Raw genomic sequence first — 19,475 nt, forward strand, 5'->3', positions numbered from 1 at the left:
TTCACATCTGCATATCGATCATTGCCATCATTGGACACAGAATATTAAAAATAAAGTAAATTTGAAAAAAGGAATCGGGCAAGACACTGGGTTTTTTTTCACTTTCCCATAATTTCTAAAGCATCTTGGTATCACTTGCAGACGCTTCTACTTAAAAATAAATACAGAGTACATATTAATGTGGCATTAAGTGTGAGAGCGCGACAGCGTTAATATATATTTCAGTTATTACGTTCATATTTGAAACCTGTGCACTTTTAGAATTTATTAATTACAATTAGAAGTATCCACAAAAATGAGTTACAAACATAAACATAGACTATTTCGATTTTGTAAAATAGTGAAGTAGGCATGCAACTTAACAATACCTATTTCTTTACAAGCAGAGATATTGATTGTAGGATAACCAAACTACCTAGTCTGGTATGAAATATAGGAAAAATTCAAGGCACGAATTAGGAAACGAAAAATCTTACCTCTTCTACTCTTAATAACTCTTTGTTTATACGATCGCCACGTCTAATGACCGAGTAATGATCTTATAACTTCATACTCGTAATGTGCAGTCTGTTGGAAGTAGTCAATGGTACTTTGTTATTCCTTTAGAAATGCATTTGGACTGACAAATAGTCGGCGACAAAGTAAAGTAAAGTAAAGTAAAGTAAATTCTTTATTTGCATTAAATGTGGTTAACAATACAGGTTTTATTATAATTATAAGTATCACACATTTAGCCGTATTATAGCATGCAAAATATGTACAATTACATCTTAAAAATCTATTTACATTTAATGCTTTTTTTTTATCAGTTAACAGTGATAACAAATAAAATGATAAAATAATAATAAAGAAAATGAAAATGTCATTAGCTAGTGTGGAAGTCAAAATATTCTTTAATATTGTAAAAATTATTGTTTAATAGCCAGTTATACAATGTCCGTTTGAATCTTTTTATGTCAGAAATTTCCTTAATATCTAATGGTAAATTATTGAATACTTTAATTGACATTATGCGACAGTTATTTTTAAATAATGCACTTTTACACATTGGTCCTATCAATTTTGTAGGATCTCTGGAGCGTAACCTTGGATTTGCAACGAGTTTTGTAAATAAGTTAGGGTTAGACTTAACAAAAATGCCGACTTCTAAAACATACATACTAGTTAAGGTCAGCAATTTAAGTTTTTTAAATAGAGGTCTACAAGATTGTAAAGGTCCTTTCCCACAAATAGCTCTGATACATTTTTTCTGGCTAATAAACACCCTTTTTTTGTCTGTTGAGTTTCCCCAAATAATTAGTCCGAATCTAAGCAATGAAGCAACATGGCCGTGATATGCAATAATAGCGGTTTTTTCGCCAGTTAAGCGTTGTAATCGTTTCAGAGCATAGGAAAATTTTTCTAATCTAATACACAAGTTGTCTATATGCGATTTCCAGCTACAATGGCGATCTAAAAGTAATCCAAGAAACCGTGTTTCAGTATCTTCTTCTAGCGTATGTCCTCTACAAGTAATGTCCATATTTGATGTATTAGCTCTAGTGTTACAGAACTGTATATATTTTGTTTTACTTATATTAATCGTCAAGTTATTTAATTCTAACCAATTACATATAGAGTTAATAGTCATATTAATACTAGTCATATGCATATTTTTATCGAGATTATCACCTGGTATCAGTATAGAAATGTCATCAGCGTATAAAACTATCTTATAACTACTAGTTTTTGGTAAGTCATTAATATAAAGAATAAATAAAAGCGGACCTAAAACACTGCCCTGAGGTACTCCTGTGCCGTTGCCTTTTTTTATAGAACGATATGTTATTACATCATTTTTGTCATCTAACCTATTTATTTCGACGCACTGTTTTCTGTCATGAAGGACAAAAGCGCCGTGAATGTTTATCTTGTTTAAGTTACCTTTCCGGGTGTGGAATGTAACTTTTTGAGTGCACTCCGTTACTCACGTATATTTGTAAACCTCTAGCCATTGCATTTGTAAACCACTAACCATCACACTCAGCATGTAGCCACGTCAAATTTACAAATTTGAGATCTCTTTTGCAAGCTAGATACTCAGTGACAATGATATGTTAATGTTATTATTCACTGTTTCATTCCGTAATCGTAAATCTGGACACCATTCATACATACGGTGATTGGAATCCAAGGGGAAATTAAATCTTTCAGCGTTCTAAAAAACTCTGATAACTTGATTCGACATTTTCAACGATATCAGTTACGTTAATTTATCTTAGAAATAATGTATGTAAGAAAAATAATGAGGTATTATTTAACGAGCTCCGACATTTTATAAAATGCTAAATACTATTAACGCCTTTGGGCGGTTTGTAATAATCTTGAACAGGCGCGTATAAATGTCCTTTTGAACACGTTGCAAGTTGCAACCTTTGCATACAACTGAAAATACCTTGTAGATAATACTGAGGAAAATGTAATCCTTAACATTAACATAATGACATGATATGTTCAGACACCATCAGATATATCGGAGCGGCCAAGATACTCAAAAGTATCTGAACATGCACTTTAATAGAAGCTTTGCTGACATATTTGTAAATGCCTTGGCCACCCGATTTAGCTGATACTGTTCGTATCATATCATTATGTTAATATTAATAAGGATTCTATTTTCCTCAGTATACTATCCCCAAGGAATTTTTATTTGAGTTGTATGCAAAGGTTGCAACGTGATCAAAAGGACTGTTATACGCGCCTGTTCAAGATTAATACGAACCGCCCAAAGGCTAAATTTATTTTTAAGTAACCCTATAATATTTAGCATTTTATAAAATGCCGGAGCTCGTTATGTTACCTGATTATTTTTCTTACATACATTATTTATAAGATAAATTAACGTAACTGGTATCGTTGAAAATTTCGAATCAAGTTGTCAGAGTTTATTAGAACGCTGAAAGATTTAATTTTCCCTTGGATTCCAATCACCGTATGTATGGATGATGTCCAGATTTACGATTACTTTATGTAAATTGTGAAGAACGTGGGACTTAATTGATTCGGAGACTTGTGATATTACGAAACTTTAGATTAAACTCTGTAGCTCGGCAGTTGGTACTAAATAACGGTTACTAAAAAAATTGTTCTTAAAACAAACGCTTTAGAATAAAATGAGCAGTGACTTTCATTACTATTATTATAATTACTATTAGCCGAAAAACATCTATTGCAGCATAAGTCTCCCAAACATCTCTACAAGGATCTCTATAAGGAGGAAGTACCTATAGGCCTACAGTTCGGAATTTAACTTTTTAACTTTTAACCGCAGTAGCTATACATGAGACATACAATATCCAGCTCATTTGGCCGCAGTCTGATAAATAAGACAAAACTTCGTGTAACTTCGTAATGGCGGCGACTCGAGCACGCTCAATGGAACATTCTAAACGGTTAAAAGGTTAAAGAAGCATCTACTTGACTCGAAACTGTTTAATTTCGAGATCCGTTAGAAATTTACTGACAACACTTTTCTTTGCTCGCAGTTGGCAGATGGGTGCATTGATAAATATTAAATGGTACTTTTCATACTTATTTCTCACGTAAAGTGCCACTTCAACTAAGTGAAAATCGATTAGCAAAATGGGACAAACGGCCCGATTCGGACTTTACGATACGTCAAAAATTCAGATTGGATATGTCAGTGTCAAAAGTGACGTTTTCGTTTGAATAAGCGTCACTTATGACACTGACTTATCTAATCCATATCGTATCTTTAGCAAATGTTTGACGTATCGTATAGTTCGAATCGGGCCGAAACTCAAAACATCTAGCGAAAGAAGAAAATGCGGATGAAGGGAGGCACAACTACTGATTTGCTATCGGTAAGTTTCCAAAATTGCGCCATATTCACTTGGAAACTTTAGAAACTTGTCATATTTTTATATAGGAATTGAACATTTCTATTCCCAAAATGAGAATTTAATTTCCTGTTTTCTATGAATTCCTGAAATTTCCGAGAGCTTTTCCAACTTTTTGGAAACTTTCTCGCAACTTGCACATCTATAGACACAACATTCGATTGCATTCCTAACCATTTAATGAGGCATCATATACATACTGATAATTAAGGTACTAATATTCTAATCTAACTAACTTCTCTGACAACTGAAGCCATTGGTGGTCCAGAAATATTAGGTTTAAGGCGTAATAAGTGATAATCCGTACGGCGCCATTAAAGGTAACAGCATTTCTGGAGGTTCTTTAAAAGAACATAAAAAAGGTTAATAATCTCGGACTAAGCTACTTACATTAATCTTTTGAGCACCTACTATTTTAAGAGACAATGCAATTGCAGAACGGGTCAAGCCAGGCAATTTTTTTAAATTAGTTATCGACTTATTATACCTAGATCGCATTGTAGAGCAATGCAATTGGTACAATTTTGTTAAGAGTTGTCTTTTATTCCTATGCTTTAGTTTATATTTATTTTTCGTTTCACAAGTAACCGAAAATATTTTTTTAAACATAAGTAATTAGAATTTAAGTTAAAATTTTGGTAGTTCTATAGTTGTTTACTTATATTTGTTTCGCATGCCGTGTTTACCTGTAAGTAATTGTGACACCACTCCTTACATGTATTAGCTTGTACGTTTTGAATGTATCGATGTCAGCAATTGTTGGTGAACCTTAAATAAAAAAATAAATAAAAAAAAATAAAAAAAAACCAGTAGTGTCCAATATGTCCAAAGTCCAAATCAAAATTCAATCGAATCAAACGAAAATTCAATCAACTCACGTACTTTAACAGCCGGTGTTGTGTGAAAAAACATCAATTTGTACAACATCTCATCTGTCGTAGCTTGCTCGAGGCACAATTCGACATTGTTGTTTGACATATCTTGACATCAGTACTCTTGTGCTATAAGCGTGGCATCCCAACATTGCTCTTTTATCGACCTAAGCTTTACAGAAGTGGCCTTATGATCATCATGGCACGAATAGTCATTAAGCAAGTCGAATAGCGTCTCTACTTGCTAAATACTCCAGCGGTCAAACGTAGCGCGCATCCTGTGGCATTGGAAGGGAAATTATCTTCAAGTTTTTGTGCTCCGCGTCGGAATCTGGGAGTTTTTTTCCCCACAGCGGGCCCGAATGCCCAAACAGGTTTTTAGATAGCGTCCAGCAATGCATCACACCGGTACAGTTGAGAACGTTTACATTGAGTATTGGTCGATCGAATCGATCTTTCGGCGTTAAAACGAGCACGTCGAATTGGAGTTACGATAGGTATTCAGAGATCGCAGCATTGGTATACTCTCCAGTTTTGGGAATGGCACTCGAGGTTAAAAATACTTGCGAAGTAATTTGCTTGATACCAATTTTATCATTATATCAACAACATATCTATTTACGTACTTCTTTGACCGCTAAAATCATAACTTTGAAGCTGAAATAATGTTACCGTAATCCGGTAAAAGATTTTGTTGTTGGAAAAGTCGGACAAGGGAAATTATTATAACATTCCTTTAATTCTTTCTTTAGATGCTTCAGACCAAGCGAACCCTACGTTCTAAGTTAGTAAAGAAACACGATAAATAGGACATAGTAGGTATCATTCGATTTAACATTCGTTAAGCTTAAAGCCCGTCACTGTCACAGACGGAGCGGCAATATACCAAAAGGTATCTTACAGCAAGGCATCTTACGATATATTTTACGTACCATTTGACAGAGTCCACACACAAAGCTATAACATATATTTTGATATCTTACGACACCTTATACATAGCAAGCAAGGCATATTGCGATATCATAGGTCGGTATATTACGATATATTTTGGTATATTTCGTCTCTCTCACAATGTAGGTGCTACACAGACAGTAATATATACATATTTTGGTATCGTATCGTAGGCGTGTGTGGTGCTTAGATATACTAAAAGATATCTGTCCCTATATTACGGTATTTAATATATATTAACGCTCCATCTGTGACGGGCTTAATAACGTTGTGGTTCCCAAACGCAACAAAATATTTCGATTAAGTTTGTTTTGGTCGAAACGAGTCCCGAATGTGATAGCTCCAAATGTTACAATTAAACTTGTTTTTTTGATAACATAAATGCACTCGACTGTACGTATTAGTGGCGGTGCCTTCAAGAGTACAAGATAATGAGTCTGTGGTCCTTTATTCGTCGGATTAATTTACAAATGGTCCCGGCCATGTTGTCTATGTCTGCGAGTTTTGATGGCTGTGGTGGTCGGAGGGTAATGGTGCATCATGTTAATAAAAGAACTTGAAAGGGAACGTTTCGGGTCATTTTTTTAAATACGATGTTACGCCACGCGCCATTTGAAAAAAGTGACGAAAAAAGATATTGATTTATAAAAATACTTTCATACACGTAGAGCTCTTAAAGTCAGATAGTCAGTACTTAGGTAGGTACTAAGTAACAGGTAATTGGCACCTAGGTATGACAAAGATTCAGAATAGTCATGAAATAAATCGATGACTACGGCTAGCAGCCGTATTTTGATATTAATAACCGATTATTATATGAATTAGATCTGGGTTGGTTATGGATCTGATCTTTCAATGTCAAAACTTCAAAAGTGACGTGAGAAATGACACTTTCTGACATATCAGATCCATAAACTAAGCCAGATCTACTTCATAACCCCTTATTGAAATCAGATGGACTACCGCGACAAGCGAAATTCACAAATTCCGGGATCTTTCTCCTTTACTCCAATTAAGGCGTAAGAGTGACAGAGAAAGATGCCCGCAATTTGCAAACTTCGATTTTCGCGGTTATAGCCCTGATTACGCCTGATTGAAGAGAAACAAACTTACGTAACCAGTAAGTTTGTTTCTCTTCAATTTAGGCAATATTGCATAAATTCAATATTTCATCTCTATCAAGAAAACAGGTTTATTGGCTGATAAGACTAGCAATTAATAAATTTTAGGTCATTCCATTCAGTCGTCTAGCTCATTATTATTTGATTAGACCAATGGAGGGTTATCTGTAGGTTGACCACCCTGTGTTTAGGACTAAGGACCTAATTTATCCAAAATTACTAACTTGACGGACGTCTGCAATTTTCTAGTAATTTAGTTTACTGATACTTAACCTTACATACCTATTATCTATATGGCAAAATGACCAACCTACAACAACAACTTTTTGTATTATTTTTTTAGGTATGTAGAATTTTTTGGACACTAACGAGGCGATATAAGGCTTGCACGAGGATTGAATCGTGTATTTTTTTTAAATCTTGACCGTTAAAGGGTGACAGGAACAATACACAATAAATTAAGAATTTTAGGGTTAAATATATAAACGACGAATCAACAGCTGCTGCAAACTGGTTTATGAATATTATTCCTATTGCTCGAAGCGGTATAAAATACCTAGAATTCCAAATCAGGGCATGTTTGTTATAGTCTGAAGTGAGTTTGTTATAGTTTGTTATAGCTTATGGACATTGTACATTTTAAAAAAATGTTTATTTAATCTCGAGCTCTTGAGCCTAAGGATATTTTGTATCACATCGTCTATTTAGAGAATCTACGTTACCGTCATAGTATGTACCTATAAGGATAATGGTAACAAAATGGAATAATAAACTTTGGACACTTAACTCTCCCATTAGGATCAAAAGAGCTCATAATTCTGACAAGAAAAAGGTAAACGGTAGAGGAAATAGATAGTAGGTAGTACCTACGTACTTACAAACTTTTTGGGAGATCATAGGTACAGTCAGCTGCAAAAATACGTATCTAGAGAATCGTCTCATAAATATGGTACTACGCTCTTATTACACTGGAATAAGATGCTATGGGACATATTTTTGAGTAAGATGTGTACACCCATATCTTTACACTTGATTGGACGTAAGTAGTAGGAAAATCATAGGTTTTAAGTAGTATGTGAAATGTCACCTGTTAGGTACTTACACATAGCGTGCTCAAGGACATACAACCTATTAAAAATCTAAATGCCACACATAAAAATAGCTATTTATGAATACTTGGGCAATAAATGCTTTACAGTGGCTTACCTAGGTTCCTGCGCCTTTTTATAGTAATTGGTACGGCGCAATCTAGGAGGTCACGACTTGGTAACGATGAGGTGAATGACCTAATCTGACGATACAGAGAGGCAGGTACGTACAAATATTTTTCTTATATCTCAATAGGTAAGTAAATGTGATAAAGGTAGCTTTCTTTAAACAATAAGGTTTCCAGCGTCGTTATTCGCGGAATCGATTGCTATTATTTTATTTACATTCGCGTGGTTAAACCGTTTTTATAGGTACAATAAATTATGCGGCTTTATTAAGTTCGGTTTTATTAATATTTTAATTGCGTTAAGATCGAAAGGGCTGTTAATTATGCATTTAAAACGCACCTCGTCGACTCGCTCGTCTCTACCGCAAAGAAGCGCGCAATATCGGTGGCTTCTTAAATTGCAAAATACGTAACTAATAATAAGAGATACCTAAATAAATTTAATAATACTCACGGACTGGTACTTTCTTGGGATCATATCTTTCGACAACCCCATTGATGACTTCAATCTTCGCTTGCGCGACCTTCGACCGCTCGGTTATCCCCTGAAGCTGAGCCGTTAGCTCGCTGAAGATATCCTCGGCTAGGAGCACGAGGGACGCCAGCTGCCTCAACGCGTTGCTCAGGGTACAGTTAGTGACCGCCTGCAGCTCCTCATCGGTGACCCTAGGCCTCCCATCCTCGTCACGTAAACTAGTCCGCGACAGAAACTTCGGTTCCACCACACGCTGCACGAAAGGCATCGCGACAGTCTTAAAACACCTTGAACCACTTACTCACCCATCCCCGTGCAAAATAATCTTAATTCCGTCATCCATTCAACACACAACACAAAAAACGTCAGGTAACCGCCACTTTGAATTAACCGACATCCTGACCGGTGAACTTTCACTGATATACCTTTATTTGCTTAGTTCTATGCAGTTTTTGCTTTATTTTAGTTAGTAGTTTAACATTTTACTGAAGTTGTTTAAGTTAAAAAGTTTAAGGAAACTTTTGTTTCACGAGATCCCGCCATAACGGTGTGCGACATGCCACAGCCTTTACGCGCCCTTGCTGCCGGCCGATTGAAATTGAAATGAATGAACGCGACTCCTGTGTTGCCATATACATGTCGAAAATTACCTTTTCACAATGTTTACTTTTTATGTAATTATTATGACTACTATTTAAATTATTCTAGAGCACATATCGTGTTTTTTTAATGTTGTACGTATTTGTTTGTAAACTTATGCTGGAACCATTTAAAATCTGTGGGTTTTAACCACATTTGTAAAATGACTTTTGACTCTGACAATCTGCTTTCGTATGACCGAATGTTCTTCTCTACAGGTCGCAATTCTCAACTGTTTCTCGCGAAATTTTGTGAGCAGTTTCAGTATAATAAGTACTTTTTTTTCTGTAGTCTTGTTTTTTGAAAATGTCAATATGGTGGTGATTGGCATAAAGAACTTAAGTAAGTATTAGATCCTATGGCACTTAAGGCCATTGTGAGTACGCTGTGATAACGACCCAACAAAGTAAGTATTTTTGCTTTTACGCGTTTTAAGCTTATCAATTTTATCGCAGTCTACAGCTCACAGAGCCACTAGTATATTTTGCGATAAATAATAGAGTAGTTTTTAAGAAAATAACTATTACTAAATTACCCCCTTAAGCCATGTATTTTTTGTCTTGGTCACCCTAAAATTTATTTATTGTTTAGTGCCATCTTGCGATGGCAACATGAATTACGTGATATACCTTTATACTTAGCGCGTCTTTGTCCGAAAAAGAGTTGGAACTCGACGCTAGAGTGCACTGTAATCAAAGGAATGAAGTGTTTATTAGTTCTTCAAAACTTCGAAAGATGGCGTTGGCTACTCATTATAATCAGAAGTTTGCCGCTGATGGCAAACCCTTCATGATAAATACTGTACATCTAACGAACCAGGCAGGCGTCGTCTTGCCGGGTAAAACAGCGCCACATTAAAATAAAAATCTGGTTATACATTAACCAATAGCAATTTACCAGTTTCATACAATTGTGTTTTCTAATCATCCACGACCCCGTTGTGGTATACGCACAAAATTTCATCCCAACCGGTCCAGCCGTTTAGGAGAAGTTAGGTGACAAACACACATACAGAAGAATCTGTATAAGTAATCATTGTTTTTGACTCTGTAGGATTGCGAGATTTGCCAGTTCTGTGACTTAAGTTTGTACGTCAATTTGCTTGCATGTCTAAGACCAAAAATTCTACTGAAATGAAATAAATCTATTGTAAGTACTTCTTTATAATCATGATTATCTTGTGCTAGTCTACGAGTATCAAAACAGTCTATCAAAACTTACCAAAACTCCATATTAGATTGAACTTTTAATATTAGGCACAATTGCGTTGAATGATGAACACACGATGAACAAGTACTTCTCAAATAGCTCACTGTACAAGTATGTACGATGGAATCGACTGATAAATGTGCAAAAGAAATGATAAATTAATTATTTTATCAATACAGGGTGTTAGCAGCTGTAACTCTCTAGGGAGTTATAACTTTTTTTACAATTCATAACTCCCGCGGAAACAATATAGGCCTTCGCCTTTCAGTACACATGTATGAAATAAGATCTTTTTCGAGCAAGTGTGATGAAAAATATATCAAGAAAGTTTATATTGTCAAAAGCACTAAGAAAGATTACATTAGAAAAGTGAATATGGTCGTTAAGTTTCTTAAATTTTCTAATATTTCGCGCATCTTTGTAAACATTTTCTTTCATATGAACCTGCTCCTGGCAATAACAAACACAACAAAAAATTAATTAGCGAAATTGTTTCAGCCGTTCACGCGTGGTGCCGTGACCAAGGGAAACAGGGATTCCTTGTTATATACATATAGTATATAGATTAATTCCACCGAGATGTATTTTGAATGCAATCCGACTACTTATTTCAACCAAGAGAACCGAAACGACTTGTATGGGAATTTAAGAATGGAAAGATTTCGGAGTTCTAGATCGTGTCATTCACGAAGACGCGTGACTCGTAATGAAAAAGGTTAGATTTGATAAATCTGCGCGTCATCGTGAACGATACGAACTATATCAGAGGGATTTGTATAATGTAGGTAAACGACATATTTAGCACAAAAAATATTGTATTACATTTTATATAACAAAGCATTTAATTAGACGATTATCCGCGACATCATGCCATATCGATAACTACACATGTAAAACATAATATGTATTTGTAGGATATAATAACTCCCGCCTCTGAGGATTTAATATTACCAGAAACAAGTAAATATTAAATAAGACTGTTGTATATTGTAGATGGCGCTCTAATCGAGGTTTGAAACCCATATATTTTGTGCAGTCGCCATCAGATATATATATCGGAGCGACCGAGGTGCTCAAAAATATCTGAACATACACTCCAAAGCCTTGACAATACATGCGTGTTCAGATATTTGTGAGACCCTTGGTCGTGTCGATATTTCATCTGATGGCGACTATACCATAAAAATGAGGACCGTCAGATTTTTGTAATTTATTACTAATTATTCACTTGTTTCTAACGATATAGTACCTACTTATTTTTGGATTAACAGCCCGATTCGAACTTTAAGATACGTCAAAAATTTGCTAAAGATACGATATGCATTAGAGATGTCAGTGTCAAAAGTCACGTTTTATTTTGAAGAAATCCAATCCAAATCGTATCTTTAGGAAATTGTTGACGTGTCTTAAAGTTCGAATCGGGCCGTTACACTACAGACTTGCTAAAACAACATTAGGGCTAAGATGGTCGGCTCTTTATCATTTGTCACCATACCTGTCACCTTCGAACAAGTATGTAAGCGCGAAAGTGACGGGCATAATGACAGGTGATAAAAATGGAACCATGATACCGCCGCAGGGAAACACACGTAAAGCGGCTACATTAGACAAGGACGATATATATTTTTCTCATAAAATAATAAGATACTCATTGGTTCATAGGTTATGGTTAGACCACAAGTCAGTTTCACTGACCAGCAAATAAGAGAATGATTTGTTTAAGTTTATTGTGCTAAATTTCAGGCTTTTTGTCCATGATGTTCCAATGATTATCATTTTGCCTGTAGGCCACTACGCCGCGAATTTAAAACGAGATTGACATCACCTTTTCATACAAACATAGACCTCATTTTCCTCTTGAGATTTTACATTATTGAAAATATTTCGACACAGTATGTTGTATATACTATGTCCATACGCCTAACTCAAACAATAACCCCCTTATTCATAAACGTGTAAAGTTACGATGCCGCTTATAATCGTTTGTCCCTTTCCGACGTATTGGTATGATGGAAAGGGACAAACGATTATTAGCGGCATCGTAACTTTAGTACACGTTTATGAATAAGGGGGTAAATGTTTTTTTATGATATCTGTTTTTCTCGCCTAATTTTCACAATCGGCAAAAATTCGAATAAAGTCAAACGTAAATTATGTAAAAATATTTTCCATTATGTCAATCCGGAGAGAAAAATGGGGACTATATTTGTATGGAGAAGCGGCCGTCCCCTTTCCTCTTAAGATGAAAGTGGACGATCACAAATGTACCCATTTTCCTCTCTGGATATTAATATTATACAATACCGCAGCCCGGCCGTTTGTTTTTTCAAATTTTTAATTATTATTAGAGTTAGGAGCATTTAAAAATTTGCATGTAATTTGTTTTTCGCCCCCAACACTAGCATAGCTATGGTCAACTTATACATGAAATTGTGTATAGGAAAATAAGGATTACATTTGTATGTTGAAGCAGTCTTAATTCCATACATAGATATAGGGAATGTGACATAGACACAAAATAAATTGAAATTAATTGTACATTGTGACATTATGTTTTCATTGTTAACACGTTATTGTTTTCTTTACAATATACTTGGTAAAACATAAGGAAAATTATTTGAATAAATATTAATAATATGTAAATATGAATACAATTAATATGCATTTTAATATAAATATCTGCGCAATGATTGCGTATTTATTGTGTACAACAAAACAGTTATATGGGTACCGACTTAGCTACATAGATCTACTTATGCTGTAGATAAGAAATACATGGACTGTCTCTAGAAACGGCATTCAAAATTTATAATTTGTAAAAAGAAATCTATGGTTCGGCGTTATGGCGGATGCTGTCAAAGTAACTTGACACTTTCGAGTAAGGTTTTACATTAGCTCGTTTGCGACCGTTACCTTGGCGTATAAGTTTAGTGTCTTTTTTGTTAATGACGTAAAGCGTCCAAACTGTTAAAGGAATAACAGATTTTAAAATCTGAATCCCGCTGAAATATTACATAGATAAATATAATTAGCTGTCTTAAAATAACATGGTGAGATACGAGATACCAACGTCAACTCAGCCGCGGACCAAATCCATAATCCCAGGCCATAAGATATGTGTATTGTTCATATTTTAATACCTACTTATCAGGTAAAAACAAGCAATGACTCTAACACTAGATCTTATCCGTTCTAATTCAATGGCAGTATCCCATATTATTTTCTAAGTGGTATCTATTCTTAAAACATTTATATACTAGTACAATTTATGTGTTAATAGATAGATAGATAAATCATTTATTTGGCAGCTGCAAAAACACACAATATAAAGTTTAAATCATCATCATAATTATGTTCAGCTGAAGATATCATACTTAATATGGAATTAAATTCAAATGTGATGTCAACTTCTTTAATGTAACACATCTGTGTTACTTTTACTTCTACATAGAGGTTAATTGAATATGCCATATTGAGGAATAGTAAGATAATAGTGATGTTTAATATGAGCTGGCATTCGTACGACCATCGCTGTAGACCAGGAAGAATATTTCCTCAAACTTGCAATTAAATGTTGACATGACTTAGGTACTTCAAATTAGGTCCGGAAATACTACGTATCCGGTACGATGAGTGAAGATGATATGTAAAGGAATTTCATTCAACCTTACACACCTCGGCCTGTAGGGCAACTTTATTTGTTTTTAAACGTCAAATTGTGAATTTGTGACACAACGTCAAGACGCCAAGGCATTCAACCATCAAATAGTAGTAGATTCGTAATTTGTTTTTAACAGTGTCAATCTAAGAATAAAACAAATTGATTATAATTTTATAGCAAGTTTGAGAAAGCCACTATACAAATCTTGGCGAGAAACGGGGTTTCCGGCCGCGTATCCCTCCCTATCTATGTCTATATCTTCTTGTCCTGCAACCCTTCGTTTACTGGCCTCTATAGTAAATATATTTTAATGTATTACATATTTTTAAACCTAGAGAGATCGACAATCAGAAAATATTTAAGACTTAGTCATAATTTCAAATCAACGCCGTATTCTAATTTTTTTAAGAATAGATCCATCTGGTACCTTCTACACAGTAAAACGTAATTTTAACATTCTCTAAATATAGCTAGCTAAGTATGTAATGAAACTACCTAAGTAATACCTATCATACAATATTTTGAACATACCTTTGACCATCATCCTGAACAACATAGGAACATTCTAATTTGATTATACATAAAAGGAAAACTTACTTAAGATTCAAGATGTTCAGGAATGGAAGATAACAGTTTGTGCACTCGGGCACATGAATTTCAATGTACGACTCTATGACGCAAACGCACGACGCCCTGAGATTAATCAGATAGATTTTATTAATTATTATGCTCAAGACGTTTACCACGAAAGTTGATGACAATTAATTGCACTAAACAATTTATATCTCTTATATTAAGTGTGAAGTTGTTTTAAATTCTTGTAAAATAGGACTCGAATCTATATTATATATATTTTAAGCTTGTCAAAGTAGAATCATCACTTTTGTTGACTTATTCGATCTGTTCACGCCAGCTTTGGCGAATGGATCTAACTGCATTTCGGTGTCGGTAGGTAACAGAGGGCCTGCCACGGAAATCAAAAACCGTGATTGCGTTGTCTGCCTCTCTATCGCCCTTACATATTCGAACAAAGAGGGACATAACGAAATTTCTATTTTTGGTTTTCACGGTAAGCCTTCAGTACAGTTTATTTTACATTGTCACAATAATCGAACGATGAAGCGATGACGGTCAAAGGAGTAGTCAACTAATTGCCCAACTATGCTTTAACATAAACATTATTAACAAATAAAACTTTACTTATTCCTACATAACAAGCACTTACTAAGACAAGCTGTAAATATGAGTATTCAGTAATACTAGGTATCTGTCACTAATTGTGACTGACCATGGTAATCGCGCGATCGTGGGAAAGTGTAGGAAAGTTAAAATGTTATTATTTATTATATTTTTCGACAACAATAGGCTTAGCGCAGGAACACCGCGGCATAATCTCACCCGCGAAAAGTTAGAAAAAGACGGGTATGGTAGTCTATCTCGCGGGCAAGATTCTGTCGCAGCGTTCCTGTGCTTAACCTACAGCGAGCTAAGCACGGTCGCATTTCGCCTGTCACGTTCTAACAAGTATGTAAGTGCGAAAGTGACAGGTGATAAAAATGCAACCATGCTGCCTCCACAGGACAGGAATTGTGTAAGGCTTTGAAAAACGTAAAATATGATACCATTTCAATACGTTACGGTTACGCCATGCTGATGTGACAGTGAAATTGATTATTGTTATTTGATATTCGGTTCAATGTGTAAGGGAAAGAATTTGGATAGAAGTATCTTTTATTTAAGTAGGTACTACAGGCAAGGTGGATCTGGTAAAATATTTTTTTTTTACTGAGAAAAATTGTGTAGATCAGCTCGATGGTTTATTGGAAAACTGGAAGTGGGTCACTTGTAAGATTTGACCCACACTAACGTCATTAACTAACTAACAAATTTAGATATTAACAGGGCAAGTTAAATAAAAGCTTGTAAAAAAAAAATCAGACTGATAAATGAGAACGAGAAGCTGGGTCATTATTGTATTATTTACTTTTCGATTAGTGTTAAACATTGACGATTACCACTTTTGGTTCACTATCCTAGGATGCCAATCGTAAGCGACGCGTAGACTGGCGAGAACTTGCATGAAATTTACGTTACATTACCTACTACTAAGGTCAACTGCGTTCAAAAGTTTGATCAGATACCGCAATGTAATGAAAATTGCATGCAAGTTCTTGCTAAATCTAAACTTCGCTGTACATCGCTATAAAGACTATTAGCCAAGATGATAATCGTACATCGATAAACGCCGAAACAACGAATACAACGAAAAGAAAATATGTATTGGGATGCTACGAAAAGTCATATTTTTAGGGTTTCGTAGACCACTATTAGGAACCCTTATAGTTTCGCCATGTCCGTATTGTCCGTCCGTCTACGTCTGTCCGTTGAACGGACTCCGTTCGCGGCTTTGCTCGTTAATGCTAGAAAGCTGCAATTTGGCATTGATACATAAATCATGCATACGACAGAGGGTTCATATTGGGTTGCATAAAAGTTTAAGGGGTCCATATTGCGTTGCGGGTTAAAAGTATAAGTCATATCTTTGATACGCATAACAACTTGTGTCATAATCATCATTGAGCATACAAATGAAAAGTCATATTATATATATATATATTTTTAGCCATAATATTTGATAACATACATAGCAGTTGTCATATATTTTTTGTGCATACTTAACGAACCTAACCTAAAATTTTAAGCGACTTAAATTAATGACTATAAAAATTATGACATATATAACTCATTCATGACAAAAACCCAGTTATGCTCAGGAATGATTGTCTAAAGATTTTTATGACTTAAAATTTTATGCGTAAATTGGTATGACAATTAAAAATACGAGTACAATATGTTTATTTTTGTATTTTTTGCGCTTCAGCCCAATGTTGTGGGGTATCGTTGGATTTGGATAATTTCATTTTGTAAAGAGAAGAAGATTGAAGAAATTTGGTTATTTAGTACGCAATAGCAATTTTCCGAAGTAATTTGCATTAAAATAAATTTACCAGAGCCACCTAGTATCAGTAATGAATTAGGTACATTGTTTCGCATTATCTTATATCTACAGATTCGGCCTCACTATTCGCTTTCATGTTTAACATTTATTTTAATAACTACACTATTTATGTTAAACTGAGCTTAATGGCTTACATGAATTATATTACGAACAATATTATTATTTGGCAATTTATTACTTTTAATTATTGAGATAAAAGCCAAAGACTAATTTCATTGAAGGTAGTTGCAATTTGGACGAAAATTGAAAAGAGAAGTAATAGGTATTAAAGATTTAAAACTTTTCAATTTATTTCAGTCGTCGGTAATACTGTCTGTGTGTTTAATATCGCGGTGGGACAGATTCTTTATTTAATCTCTTACCAGTTTTAGATTTTAGGACAAGGAACAAATAAACACATAAAAGTAGTCTCTGGCATTCATGAACTTACGTAGTTCAAGCTATAATCAAAATTCAATCACAGTTTACAAATTATTAAAATTCTATTATTAAAATCATTAACACTCCTAACGATAATCTTATTGATATTAAATACAAAATATTCTCCAAATCCATGAACGCACTGCATTATAAACAATTAAGTACAACACAATCGAGTTCTTCTACAGAAAATGCAATCTACGGCATTCCCATCCATGGTCACAATGAATACATTATATTAACTTTATTTAATCTGTAGAAATACTCGATTATCAATATTTTTATACCTAAGTAACGAGGATACCGCAAGGTCCGCAAGCAAATACATTTGCACCAAAACTATTCAAATTCAGGCTAACGTTCATTCATGACATGATTATTTCATACTATAGCCGTCTATTGAATGTTGAACCAAATGTTAAATTTCACAATAAAATACAAAACTAAATAAACTGTAGTATTATCATTTGATAAAAAGACAATACATTTACTAACCGCCAAACGGACATCAAGTACCAAAAGAAACCAAGCAATAAATATATATGTAATACAGTGGGTAGAGTACTTACTCGTATATTTTATCTATTTCAATGTTGAACACATACAATGGCATTTTGTTCTTGCACGCACATACCACTATAATAAATCTAACATTCCTTACAATTATAAGTAGTTAAATTTGTGATTATGAAGATTTGATAAATAGTAAAGTTTCTTAGAATGTAGAATGATTGAATATTTGTATAGATTATGATATGTCGAGTAAATATGCATATTGCGTAGGTAGTGATTATGTAGAGTTACATTTGAAAAGCTCGCAAAGGCTACTTCATTAATGGCAATAAAATAGACAGACATGAATTTATACTCTACAAAGCTCCAATTAATGTTTTCTATCTAATTGTGTTGACTCATGATCTTTTTTATATCAAAATCCGCAGTTACATTAGCATACAGTGTAGTAGCTATTATGCCTACATGATTTCAAAATATTTACCAAACTAAAACACTGCTGATAATACGACAAAATTGTATAGTTAATTACAATTATCGCACTAACAGACAATTCATAACTATTACTATTATTGTATTTAAGGTGTACACAATTTGAGAACAGTTAAATTTCGTCTATTCGTAAAACAACATTATTATTTTAAATCTTTGTTAAAATCGTCAAGTATCAACAAATGGAACTAGTAAGAGGAATATGTGTAAGCAGATAAATATATCGGAAGATAAAAGCCAGACATAATCAGAGTAGTAAATGATAGAACAGGAAAATAATTTAAATTGAATTTCGGAACGGAGAAGAAACAGGCTCTTGAAGGACGAGTACACTAATTCCAATCTAATCTTACACTAAACAAAGTCCAACAACAAATAATCGCAAATAAACGAGTACTCGCCGCACTACCCGCCGCTAGCATGTCGCCACAGTGCACCGCCCGTCACGAAAATGTAACGACTTGTTGCCGATGCCCCTCCGATAACTCGGGGTCGATTTCTCGGGACCCTTTTCATCCTGATCTTGACCCTCGCCCGCTAGCGACGACTCGACCGCGCGCGGTCGGTGAAAGAGCGCCTCATTTATTTGCGGACCCCGCGCTATGGGTCGACCTCGTGGCACACCTCCATGTAGTCGGGGTCGTGCATGATGTCCTTTATCATGTCTTTGAGCATCGTGTACCGCGGGAACATCGGGTACACTTTGGTGCTTACATACTCCGACTGGAATAATAAATTAATTGAAAAATAATTAGTCCTCATTGAATCGCCTTCGGAAATGTTATTTCACTTATTACGTTCGAATAATACTGATGTATTTATAGACTAATATGATGAGATACCATTAAAGTTAAAGAACATGTAATATTTTGCAGGAAGGTGCTTTGAAATTTGCTCAATCTGAACAACTTCCGACAAAAACTAGACCTTATCTGCCGAAAAAAAATATGCTATGCAAAATAACGCGGCACAAGCGGGTGACACAGAA

General features: G+C 34.7%; 2 protein-coding genes across 2 annotated transcripts in view; both read right to left on the reverse strand.

Annotated features, from left to right (window-relative positions):
- Positions 1-9,137, reverse strand: part of LOC133520436 (mucin-2) — a 107,198-nt gene extending 98,061 nt beyond the window's left edge. The window contains exon 1 of the mRNA XM_061854843.1: positions 8,514-9,137. Within this exon, the coding sequence (XP_061710827.1) occupies positions 8,514-8,802 (289 nt within the window). The 5' untranslated portion in view covers positions 8,803-9,137. The remainder of the gene's footprint in view (positions 1-8,513) is intronic.
- A 2,042-nt stretch (positions 9,138-11,179) lies between these two features.
- The window catches only part of LOC133520441 (uncharacterized), a 267,551-nt gene continuing 259,255 nt past the window's right edge, over positions 11,180-19,475 (reverse strand). Inside the window, exon 7 of the mRNA XM_061854854.1 lies at positions 11,180-19,210. Coding sequence (XP_061710838.1) covers positions 19,088-19,210 — 123 coding nt within the window. The 3' untranslated portion in view covers positions 11,180-19,087. The remainder of the gene's footprint in view (positions 19,211-19,475) is intronic.

The sequence above is a fragment of the Cydia pomonella genome, chromosome 8 (assembly GCF_033807575.1).
Source record: "Cydia pomonella isolate Wapato2018A chromosome 8, ilCydPomo1, whole genome shotgun sequence".
Lineage (NCBI taxonomy): Eukaryota > Metazoa > Arthropoda > Insecta > Lepidoptera > Tortricidae > Cydia > Cydia pomonella.